This window comes from Eulemur rufifrons, chromosome 9 (assembly GCF_041146395.1).
Source record: "Eulemur rufifrons isolate Redbay chromosome 9, OSU_ERuf_1, whole genome shotgun sequence".
NCBI lineage: Eukaryota > Metazoa > Chordata > Mammalia > Primates > Lemuridae > Eulemur > Eulemur rufifrons.
This window is the reverse complement of record NC_090991.1, coordinates 36,280,013-36,293,045: the sequence shown is the minus strand read 5'-3', so window position 1 is coordinate 36,293,045 and position 13,033 is coordinate 36,280,013. Positions and strand designations below refer to the sequence as shown.

At 38.1% G+C, this 13,033-nt stretch overlaps 1 protein-coding gene across 1 annotated transcript in view; it reads left to right on the top strand.

Annotated features, from left to right (window-relative positions):
• FBXL20 (F-box and leucine rich repeat protein 20) overlaps positions 1–13,033 on the top strand; it is an 89,100-nt gene that overhangs the window by 69,568 nt on the left and 6,499 nt on the right. The window contains exons 7-12 of the mRNA XM_069482443.1: positions 1,114–1,209; positions 3,268–3,394; positions 4,553–4,627; positions 5,466–5,596; positions 7,592–7,652; positions 12,209–12,253. Of these exons, the coding sequence (XP_069338544.1) occupies positions 1,114–1,209; positions 3,268–3,394; positions 4,553–4,627; positions 5,466–5,596; positions 7,592–7,652; positions 12,209–12,253 (535 nt within the window). The remainder of the gene's footprint in view (positions 1–1,113; positions 1,210–3,267; positions 3,395–4,552; positions 4,628–5,465; positions 5,597–7,591; positions 7,653–12,208; positions 12,254–13,033) is intronic.

The window sequence follows — 13,033 nt, the reverse complement described above, 5'->3', positions numbered from 1 at the left end:
TTTTTATTTATATATATATATTTTTTTTTTTTTAGTAGAGACAGGGTCTTGCTATGTTGCCCAGAGTGGTCTTGAACTCCTGGGCTCAAGGAACCCTCCCTTCTTGGCCTCCCAGGGTGCTGGGATTACAGGGATGAGCCACTGCTCCTGGCTCCATATATATTTGTAGTTTTCCATGATAAGTTAAAAAAAATTAAGTTGAGGCCGGGCGCGGTGGCTCATGCCTGTAATCCTAGCACTCTGGGAGGCCGAGGTGGGTGGATCGTTTGAGCTCAGGAGTTCGAGACCAGCCTGAGCAAGAGCGAGACCCCATCTCTACTAAAAATAGAAAGAAATTATATGGACAGCTAAAAATATATATATAAAAAAAATTAGCCGGGCATGGTGGTGCATGCCTGTAGTCCCAGCTACTCGGGAGGCTGAGACAGGAGGATCGCTTGAGCTCAGGAGTTTGAGGTTGCTGTGAGCTAGGCTGACGCCACGGCACTCACTCTAGCCTGGGCAACAGAGTGAGACTCTGTCTCAAAAAAAAAAAAAAAAATTAAGTTGAGAACTTGACCACTGTGGGAAAAGCCTTTAAGAAATCATTAAGGAAAGTGGGTAGTGGTATTATGTAACTTACTTGTTTCAGCCCAATACCAGTCTACACTTTGTATACCTTGCAAAAATCTAGTTCTTTCATTACTACCATGCAAAAGTTGTCTTGAGTAGAGATTTAAGAGCAGAGGCAGACCTTTCAGTGTTCATGTTTGACCACATGGTAGTAGGTACTGATTAGCTTTTTGGTGTTCCTGGATTTCCAAAATGCACATAGATCTCTTAGAGCCCATGTAAGTAGTGTGCTGTTAATAGCCGTTAACATTTCTAAATGTGAATCAGCACCATCTTCCCCTCATGCAAATTCTCATACACAGCACAGCCTTCTCCTTTGTAAATGGTATCTGCCTCTTCCTCAATGTGAAAGGTCCCAGGATTTATAAACTGCTTTTCTTAAGGGCATAAAAATTTTACAGTTCTTAAATATATACACTTTTAATGATTATGGTGGATGATATGCCAAGGATATGTTCTTATTTTGTTTATTCATTATTTTCTCCTTTTTCCATTTTTCAGTACATGTACTAGCCTTAGCAAGTTCTGTTCCAAACTCAGGCACCTTGACCTGGCTTCCTGTACATCAATAACAAACATGTCTCTGAAAGCTCTGAGGTAAATTTCTTAAAATAAGCATGTCCAATAATCAGAAAAAATATGTACTTTTTAAAATAACTGAAATAAAGTTGGCATTCCAGGCAACTGTGTTTTATGGATATATACTATAGTTTAGAATAGGTGTTTTACTGCTTACCCAAATTACAATTATGGGACACATTAAAATAAAATGACTAGCGGTAACTAGGATTTCTGAACAGAGTAGTATAGTTTATACATGAATGATTAGATTTTTATAAAGGCTTGTTTTCAAAAAAAGAAAAAATGGCACTTGTTAATATAACTTAGTGATTAAAACAGGGTTCTGGAGCCCTGTTATTAACAAGGTTTAGTAAGCAAACATAACCCTACTGAGCTTTTTTAAAACAAGATAATTTAAGGCTAAACCATAAAAAGTTGTGCCAATATTTGCCAGTTTTTGTGTTATAACAATGACAGCTTAATGTGGTTCAATCTAATATATGTAAAGTGCTTTAAAAAGGTTCCTAGCATATAGTAAGCAATTAATATATCTTATTTTAATGTTCATGTATTTTTTAAAGCATGTTACAGATGTATCTTAAAAGGAAAGCGAAATGCTCATTTTCTTTGGAAACTTCTCTTTTAATCAGCTTTTTATAAATGATTATGGTCTGACATATTGGCTGCAGTTATGCATAGTAAAAATTAAGCTATTAAAAGAAGAATATAGATTGAGTTATGTAGAGCATAAGTAATCTAAATATATGGTTCCTTTTAGACCTTCCTTGTGAATATTGAATACATGTATCTTTGACTGTTTCCCATATAGGATAATAAATTTGATAATGTAACAACTTCTATCATTTATAAAATGTTTTCACATAAATTATTTATTTGAAGGCCTTGTGAGGGGCACAGGGCAGACATTTTACAAATTGGAAATTCTAAAAAGTTGTCTAGTGCCGGGGATTGTGGCCTTCAAGTAAAAACTATTAAATGTGTATCATGTGATAAGTACTATGAAAGAAGTGAGTGCATCTGTTTTGGGAGAACATAGAAAGGACTATGGCTAATCTTGGACTAAGAGAAGTTCAGACAGGCTTCCTAAAATGACTTGCCTAAAGTCAGACTATTAATGTTGAAAAAGGAACTTGAACCTAGATTTCCTGACTTTATCTTCTGGGTCTTTTCTATAGGCAAGAATATTTAAAACAATTTATTCACTGTTTTCTGAAGAATGTCGTAGAAAGCTTGAGGTTCCTCCATAGTCTAAATGTTAAACTAAACTGGTAAGAGCAGAAAGGATCAAAGATGAAGCTGGAATTTTGAAGGCAGAGATTGAACAGAACAGAAGATACTGTAGATTCAGCCTACAGAAACAATATTCTAGAAACGTTTCAGATGAGGAAATATAGAGAGCCTTTGTAAATTCTTAAAAGTCCTCATTATTACTTTGATACTGCAGATTGAATGTCTCTAATCTGAAAATCTGAATTACTCAAATCCAAAACTTTTTGAGCACCAACATGACACGCTCAAAGGAAATGCTCACTGGGGCATTTCAGATTTGGGCTGCTCAACTGTGTAAGTATAATGCAAATATTCCAAAATCTGAAATCCAAAACACTCTGATCCCAAGCATTTCAGATAAGGGATACTTACTTTGTGATAGCACTATATGATGAGAATCTGGGTTTGAATCTGAACTCTTACTAATCCATGTCCTGTCAGGAGACCTTTGAGATATGTGATCAGTGCAAAAAGAATATAAAAATATTTTGAAAAGCATAAACCTCCATAAAAAATCTCATATATCTGAAAGACAGTATTGTGCTTTGTGCTTGTTGATTAAGCTGGATTTGAGGTGACCCTATTAATGATATAGTCCCACATGAGCACCACAGACATTGATAAATCAGTTTTTTTGTGTGTGTTCTATGGGAGTGCCTATATTCACATTAAGTAAATATGTATATTCTTGTGGGGGAGAATGGTACTATATCCATTCCTTTATTAAATAGCAAATAAAATGAGACTTTGGTGCCTTGGGATTGGATTTAGTGATATGTTTGTCTCATTTTGTTTTATCCTAAGTGAGGGATGTCCACTGTTGGAGCAGTTGAACATTTCCTGGTGTGACCAAGTAACCAAGGATGGCATTCAAGCACTAGTGAGGGGCTGTGGGGGTCTCAAGGCCTTATTCTTAAAAGGCTGCACGCAGGTAATACTCCATGTAGTGCTTGTGAAATTCCAAGGAACCATGAGCTCTTTATAGGTAGCCTCAAGGTGTTTGTCTTGAGGGAAATGTTAGTTGTGTGTATTATTGACGAAAGATACACACTTACCAAAAATTAAGCCTTAGAGTAAAAGAATGAGAAGAATTAACATCTGGCCAACATAAATTTGGGGTGAGGACAAGGTGGGGAGATAACATACTCAGGATAAACCATGAGCAAAAAGAGTTTCATGCAATTAAGTTTGTACTGAAAAGAAAACTTGTCATGTTGTTACTGCTGATGCTTTGTACTGGATAGGCAAAGAAGGCAGTCTTGGCAATTTCCACTTGTTTTTTAACCACCAGGAGTTTTTCTTAAATGTGCCAAGTATACAGCAACCTGCATTTTATAGCGTTGATGCTTATTTCCTGCCAGTCACATTACAAATCCAACATATTTTGTCGTTAAAAACTTTACTATTTCAGTGTTTTACAGTGAAAAAGGGAATTGACTATAGTACCTGGAAAGAAATGATCAAGGGTGGATTTAAATGTAATTGACAAAGTAGGGCTAGGCTCTACCTTATTTTATTAATAGTAACTAAAATGATAGCATGGATTCCATTAAAAATGCCTTCATTCTTTTACCATGATGGGAGGGGTTCTATTGTTTGAAGCAGAGCTTGGGATATATGACTGCCTTACAACAACAGCTTGAGCTTCTGGTTATTTATGGGAGCCTGAAAAATATTGATTGGAATGCATCATTATCATCAATTACTTACCATCTGCTCTCAGCACTGTAAGCATGACGATAGAAGTGTGAAAATTATTTTAGCTTCATAGTCCCTCAACAAAATGCTGTGTGGTATATTTATAAGAAGTAAAATCCATAAAAACTAGGCAATGTTTATTCCATCTTTTCCTTGATTTGATGATAATATGAATTTGAATGTGGCCAGAACTGATTTTAAAAATACTGATAACCATGCTAATAATATGAATTCTATTGTTATGTGGTCATAGTTCATTATTTGGTGTTAATTGTCCCTTTGAAACTTGGTTTGCTATATTTAGAATATATTGGTGAATGTGTACATTCTTAAATCTTTCTCCTTTGAAACAATATCAGTAATCACTTTTTCTCTTTTTTAATCTTTCCAGCTAGAAGATGAAGCTCTCAAGTATATAGGTGCACACTGTCCTGAGCTAGTGACTTTGAACTTGCAGACTTGCTTGGTAAGCATCCCTTCCCACAGCTCTTCTGTTTTAGTAGTTCGTTTCAGTAATATTATTATGGGAGTTTTAGTCATCAAGACCAGTGGTTTTTCCACTACAACCCTAGGTACACAGTAGACACACAGATGACTACATGTTTGACAACATTCACTCCTAGTGGCTTTGACATAGATAAGATAGAGGGCAGCTCATGCAGAATTCCAGATGAGCTAACTGTAACTCCATCTTTTTCTTACCTTCTTAAGAAAACTGTCTACTTTTTCAAAGTAAATTGTTCAGAAACTTCAGTATTTAAAATTGCAGTCACACTTTATAACTGATTAAGATGTGTCAGTGGGCTGGGCACAGTGGCTCATGCCTGTAATCCTAGCACTCTGGGAGGCCGAGGCGGGAGGATCGCTCAAGGTCAGGAGTTCAAGACCAGCCTGAGCAAGAGCGAGACCCCGTCTCTACTAAAAATAGAAAGAAATGATCTGGACAGCTAAAAAATATATAGAAAAAATTATCCAGCACATGCCTATAGTACCAACTACTTGGTAGGCTAAAGCAGGAGGATCATTTGAGCCCAGGAGTTTGAGGTTGCTATGAGCTATGCTGACACCATGGCACTCTAGCGCAGGTGACAGAGCGAGACTCCATCTCAAAAACAAACAAACAAAAAAAGGAAGTAGAAGGAAGAAACAAAGTGTATTTGTTTTCATTTAGGTCTGCTATCTGATTAAACCTATCTGGATTTCTTTTTGGTACTTATTTTCACAGAGGTATCATTTTTTGCTTATTTTTCTTCTATGATGCTAATGTCTATGGTTTTCTTTTTTTGCTCTTGTTTTTTTTTTAGCAAATTACAGATGAAGGTCTCATTACTATATGCAGAGGGTGCCATAAGTTACAGTCCCTCTGTGCCTCTGGCTGCTCCAACATCACAGATGCCATCCTGAATGCTCTAGGTCAGAACTGCCCACGGCTTAGGTAAACATTTCTTGTTTAGCTCAAAAAAAAATCAGAGAAAAGAAACAAAAGTCTCCTTCACCCATATTTATTCCTTGGAACTTTAAAATTTTAATGGTAGACACTGCAGAGCCACTACCCATCTAGATGCCCACCTACTTGCTTTGTACCTCATTTGATTACATGTACTTGGCATGAACCAAGGGGTAACAGTCCTCAAAGTCTATCACTTGTTAACCATACTAGAAAAAAAATCAACATTTTATTTCATTACTTGAGAAAGAAAGAATTTTCTCTTATTAATGCTTTTATATGATTTCATATAATAAAATTCCTTTCTCAAAAAGCATTTAAAGGCCCACACTGAGGTCATTTGTATTGTAATAATGATGCCAGGTATATAAAAGGGAGTACTATATTTGAAAAGAAAAAAATCCTTGCAGGAGGACCTCTTTTGCATTGATGGTCTTTTAGAACAGCCTTATTTCTCTGTGGCTCCTCCTCAGCTTGAATATGGGATTGGCTGAATATTTACTAAGAGTGCTGTATTAGTGTGCACATGGTGTCAAACCCTTGCTGATTCTGTAGGAGCACACAAGATGCTGGTTTGTAATGAGTAGGGATGATCCCCATACACCTTTTTTGTTTTTTAAAACAAAACTTATATAACACTTATAAGTTAGATACCGTTTTATTAGGTGCTTTACAGATATTAATTTATTTAATCTCTGTAACAGCATATAAGCACGTTATTATCTCCATGTTATAGATGAGAATACTGAAGCACCCGGAGGTTAAGTAACCCTCTCAAGGTATCACAACTAGTAAGTGCAGGAACAAGGAGTCACACCCAGGCAGTTTGGCTCCAGACCCATAAAACCATTTTTCTTGTATATAATCATCATTGTAAAGCAATAAAACTTTCTGTTTTGATTATCACCTGGCCTGATCATAATTGTTAAAAAAACTTTTTCCTACAACATCAAAATTCCTTAATAGATGGTAGACTTGTTGGTCAAAATTAGTAACATCAGAAGCCTAGAGTACTTCTCAGGAGCTCAGGAGGTAAGCAAACCTCTCTCTCAAAATATTACACATTATTCCTTTATATTTTAGAGAGAGAGGTCTTCAGCTCTGTCTTTCTGTATGGTTCATTATATTGTTAGAATAGAAAGGCTCTTAAAAGTTGTGTTGCAGTCATATCATGTTCTCCCATTAGAGATAGCATTCATTTGTAATTGATTTTCAATTGATAATGATTTCATTAGCTTTAATGTTTTTCAGCTTCTGTAGTAATTTGTAAGCAAACATATTAAATGTTCTTTGGTACCATTGTACAGAGGTCATCAGACTTTTCACAGAAAAGAGCTGCTTTTGGTTCCCCAGCCCTGTGATTGGTATTTAGGTTGGTGTTTAGCAGTTGCTGAATAATAGGAGAATGGCTGCCAGCTCAGCTTCCCTCTCCACTGGGCCTCTCTGGGAGCGTGTGGGAGGAGGCAGGAAGCTTTCATAAATCTAGAATTTCATATTTGGGACAAACCTGTAATTAAGCTGTCCCTTCATCACATTTTTAAAAAGCTATTTAAATCTGAGTGAACCTACATCTAAAACAGGGAAAGAAAATAATTTACTTCGGCAACAGATTAACTGAAATAGAGTATTTATCTCCATTTCCTTTGTTTTCTAGGAGCAGGCTGCCCTCTGGGGGTAAGCGGTATGCCATCAAGAAGGCTTTTAATGCATTTCATGCATTTTGGCATTAACTACAAGCTTCAGTTATATTCTTCTGTGTTCTTTGATTGTATCATCCTGAAATGTGGTATTTACAGCACCACTTTGTGATGACTCCATAAAAACGAATGGCGAGATCTGTATACAGACTTGCTTAGCTGTTAATGTCATTCTATATTATAAAGTCCTTAGGGAATAGGAGATTATTTTCTTAAATTCTTGATGTTTTAGTAAACCCAGTTTTCAGAGACCAAGAACATGACTTTCACTTTGTTTTTTTAACAGAATATTAGAAGTGGCAAGATGTTCTCAGTTAACAGATGTGGGCTTTACCACTCTTGCCAGGGTAAGTATTTCCATTGGATTCCATAGGTTAGGGATTTTTATTTCTTTTTTTATATATGTATTTTTTATTTTATTTCAATAGATTTAAGGAGCACAAATGGCATTTTGTTACATGGATGAATTGTATAGTGGCGAAGTCTAGGCTTTTAATGTACCCATCACCTGAATAGTGTTCATTGTACCAAATAGGTAATTTTTCACCCTGCACCCCCCCCAACCAGCCTGCCTCTTTTGAGTCTCCAGTTTCCATTATGTCACTCTGTATGACCATAGATTAGCCCATTGCTTAGCTCTTGTTTATAAGTGAGAACATGAGGTATGTTGGTTTTTGTTCTTGGGTTACTTAGGATAATGACCTCCAGTTCATCTAAGTTGCTGCAAAAGACATTATTTCAATCTTTTTCTTTTCTTTTTTTTTTTTTTTTTGAGACAAGAGTCTCACTTTGTTGCCCAGGCTAGAGTGAGTGCCGTGGCGTCAGCCTAGCTCACAGCAACTTCAAACTCCTGAGCTCAAAGGATCCTCCTGTCTCAGCCTCCCGAGTAGTTGGGACTACAGGCATGCACCACCATGCCCGGCTAATTTTTTCTATATATATTTTTAGCTGTCCATATAATTTCTTTCTATTTTTTTAGTAGAGATGGGGTCTCGCTCTTGCTCAGGTTGGTCTCGAACTCCTAAGCTCAAACGATCCGCCCACCTCGGCCTCCCAGAGTGCTAGGATTACAGGCATGAGCCACCGCGCCCGGCCCATTTCAATCTTTTTCATGGCTGAGTTGTATTCTGTGGTGTGTGTCTATATGTGTGTGTATACACACATACACACACACACACACACACCCCCCCCACATTTTCATTATCTACTCATTAGTTGATGGGCATTTAGGTTGGTTCCATATCATTAAAGTTGTGAATTGTGCTGCAACAAACATATGAGTGTAGGTATCTTTTTTTTTTTTTTTTTTTTTTTTTTTGAGACAGTGTGTCGCTTTGTTGCCTGGGCTAGAGTGAGTACCATGGCATCAGCCTCGCTCACAGCAACCTCAAACTCCTGGGCTTAAGCGATCCTACTGCCTCAGCCTCCCAGGTAGCTGGGACTACAGGCATGCGCCACCATGCCCGGCTAATTTTTTTCTATATATATTTTAGTTGGCTAGATAATTTCTTTCTATTTTTAGTAGAGATGGGGTCTCGGTCTTGCTCAGGCTGGTCTCGAACTTCTGACCTCGAGCGATCCACCCGCCTCGGCCTCCCAGAGTGCTAGGATTACAGGCGTGAGCCACCGAGCCCGGCCGGTATCTTTTTTTATAAAATGACTTCTTTTCCTCTGGGTATATTCCCAGTAGTGGGATTGCTGGATTGAATGGAAGATCTACTTTTAGTTCTTTGAGAAATCTCCATACTGTTTTCCATAGAGGTTATACTAATTTGCATTCCCACCAACAGTGTTTAAGCGTAACAGTGTTTAAGCGTTCCCTTTTCACCTCAACCAAACCAGCATCTGTTGTTTTTTGATTTTTTAGTAATGGCCATTCTGACAAAGGTAAGGTGGTATCTCACTGTGGGATTTTCCATTTCCCTGTTGATTACTGATGGGAGCATTTTTAAATATATTCGTTAGCCATTTGTTTCTCTTTTGAAAAATGTCTGTTTACCCACTTTTTGCCCACTTTGCCCACTTTTTAATGATGTTTTTTTTCTTGCTGATTTGAGTTCCTTATAGATACTGAATATTAGTCCTTCATCAAATATATAGCTTTTGAATATTTTCTCCCATTCCGTAGGTTGTCTGTTTACTCTGTTGATTATTTCTTTTGCTGTGCAGAGACTTTTTCATTTAATTAAGTCCCATTTATTTATTTTTATTTTTGTCATATTTGCCTTTGGAGTCTTAGTCATAAATTCTTTAGCTAGGCCAATGTCAAGGATAGTGTATCCTTGGTCTTCTAATATTTTTATGGTTTCAGGTCTTACATTTAAATCTTTAATCTATCTTGAGTTAATTTTTATGTATGGTGAGAGGGATCCAATTTCGTTCTTCTGCTTGAGGCTATCCAGTTTTCTCAGTACCATTTATTGAATAGGGTGTCCTTTCCCCAGTGAATGTTTTTGTCTGATTTGTCAAAGATCAGTTGGTTGTAGGTATTTGGCTTATATTTCTGAGTTCTCTATTCTATTCCATTGGTCTGTGTGTCTGCCTTTATACCCATACCATGCTGTTTGGTTACTGTATACCTTTGTAGTATAATTTGAAGTTGGGTAATGTGATGCCTCCAGATTTGCTCTTTTTGCTTAGGATTGCTTTGGCTATTCATGTTTTTTTTTTTTTTTTTTTAGACAGAGTCTCACTCTGTTGTCCGGGCTAGAATGCTGTGGCGTCAGCCTAGCCCACAGCAACCTCAAACTCCTGCACTCAAGCAGTCCTTCTGCTTCAGCCTCTCCTGAGTAGCTGGGACTACAGGCATGCACCACCATGCCCGGCTAATTTTTTCTATATATTTTTAGTTGTCCAGCTAATTTCTTTCTATTTTTAGTAGAGATGGGGACTTGTTCTTGCTCAAGCTGGTCTCAAACTCCTGAGCTTAAACGATCCACCTGCGTTGGCCTCCCAGAGTGCTAGGATTACAGACGTGAGCCACTGCGCCCAGCTTACAATTTCTTTCATCAGTGTTTTTGTTTTTTTTTTTTTTTGAGACAGAGTCTCGCTCTGTTGCCCGAGCTAGAGTGAGTGCTGTGGCGTCAGCCTAGCTCACAGCAACCTCAAACTCCTGGGCTTAAGCGATCCTCCTGCCTCAGCCTCCCAAGTAGCTAGGACTACAGGCATGTGCCACCATGCCCGGCTAATTTTTTCTATATATATTTTTAGTTGTCCATATAATTTCTTTCTATTTTTAGTAGAGACGGGGTCTCACTCTTGCTCAGGCTGGTCTCCAACTCCTGACCTTGAGCAATCCACCCGCCTCGGCCTCCCAGAGAGCTAGGATTACAGGCGTGAGCCACCACGCCCGGCCTCATCAGTGTTTTATAGTTCTTGTTTTTGATACTTTATCTTCAATGAAACTTCACCAGCAGGATGGGATTTTTATTTCAGAAGAATGGGTAACAAAGGAAATATAGAATAGTAGCAGAATTGGGAGTGAAAAAGCCGAGGCGGAACTCTTCTATGTCTGGTGTTCCTGAGCATTCTCACGCTATAGCTACAGACTTGCTGATAACCAATAAGAACACAAACTGCTCTGGAATTGTAGACATGCATTGAGAATATGACACTCCTTCATGAGACTTGATTCTCCACAATTTCATAAGATGATAAAATAAGCAGGGATTTCTTAGTAATCTGTGAAAGAAACTTGGTTATCTGGTATGTGACTAGTGGATGAAAATAAGAAACACACAAGTCTGGTTTTAAATGGAGAGGTTTTAGGAGATTTTCTGTATCCTCCTGAAGATTTTAGTACTTAGAGTAGTTTATAAGTCACTGTGTAGTAATAGTATTTAAAATTATATGGACGTTGACCAGTGTTATGAAACGGGGAAGGTCATCCGCTTTCATACAGATTGATGGAATACTAATTGGGTAGGAGCCAGCACATGGCATAAAACTTGCTTTCCTCCCTCCAAAAGAAATAGTTTTCGTTAAGTTATTTATGGTTGAAAGAATCTCTATGGTAGCCCAATATTAATGTTCAGCAAATTTATTCCCTTGCAGTTCTCAAATGTTAGGTACTTTAAATGTGAAATAATTGAGAAATTTCTGCCGGATGTGGTGGCTCACATCTGTAATCCCAGCACTCTGGGAGGCCGAGTCGGGAGGATCGCTTGAGTTCAGGAATTCAAGACCAGCCTCAGCAAGACCAAGACCCCATCTCTACTAAAAATAGAAAAAAATTAGCCAAGCATGGTTTCACGTGCCTGTAGTTCCCAGCTACTCGGGAGGCTGAGGCAGGAGGACCTCTTGAGCCCAGGAATTTGAGGTTGCTGTGAGTTAGGCTGACGCCACGGCACTCTGGCCTGGGCAACAGAGTGAGACTCTGTCTCAAAAAAAAGAGAGAAAAATTTCATTGTGATCAAAGTAAGCGTTTTACTTTTAAAAGTCAGGTGTGGCCGGGCGCGGTGGCTCACGCCTGTAATCCTAGCACTCTGGGAGGCCGAGGCGGGTGGATTGCTCAAGGTCAGGAGTTCGAGACCAGCCTGAGCGAGACCCCGTCTCTACTAAAAATAGAAAGACATTATATGGACAACTAAAAATCTATATAGAAAAAAATTAGCCGGGCATAGTGGCGCATGCCTGTAGTCCCAGCTACTCGGGAGGCTGAGGCAGTAGGATCGCTTAAGCCGAGGAGTCTGAGGTTGCTGTGAGCTAAGCTGACGCCACGGCACTCACTCTAGCCTTGGCAACAAAGTGAGACGCTGTCTCAACAAAAAATAAATAAAAAAAAAATAAATAAAAGTCAGGTGTATAACTAATGGAATAAGATAAACAGTGAAATTAGAATGACAGCAACTCTGTTTTCTCATGTTTTAAATAATTTGTCCTATAATGTTTTTGTGCTTTGTAGAATTGCCATGAGCTTGAAAAGATGGATCTGGAAGAGTGTGTTCAGGTAAGATTGTGGATTTTAATTCAGAAATGCAGTATGATAGAAACGTAGATAATACATGTACATCAGAATGTCCAATTTCTTACCCTAGTGTAGCACACTGTAGTGCCTGGCAGCATTGGTGATTTCCTATTTATTGAGATGTCTTCCAGGCATACTGGGCAGAGGTGTTCATGGTATGTGTGTTAAAGAACTATGAAAATACAATCAGGTTGCCATTAGAGAGAAGAGAGGCCCAAGTGTTCAGGCCATAAAGTTGCTAAAATATTTCCTTAGACCAACAGAGTTATACTGGTAAACAATTAAAGCCCATCACACTGATCTATAGTACCACCTTTTTTTTTTTTTTTTTTTTTTACCTTTACTGTACCCTGGATCCTTAAATCAATTGCCCTGGGACCTGACTCTGTATGAAACTCATCCCTTAGGGGATACTGACCTCCTTATCAATAATTTTTATTACCAATTTTAAGAGCTTTGAAATTATTGATTAGAGGGAAACTTTGAGGGGAGGGATTCCAAAAGCAAGTTAGGTAATGAATTTTTTTTTAATGGTAAAACTGAAGATACTTCTGTAACTGTAAAGGTCACTTTTTTTTTTTTTTTTTTTTTTGAGATGAAGTCTTACTCCTTACTCTGTCACCCTGGCTAAAGTGCAGTGGCGTCATCATAGCTCACTGCAACCTCAAACTCCTGGGCTCAAGGAATCCTCTGCCTCAGCCTCCTGAGTAGCTGGAACTACAGGCACACGCCAACATACCTGGCTAATTTTTTCTATTTTTT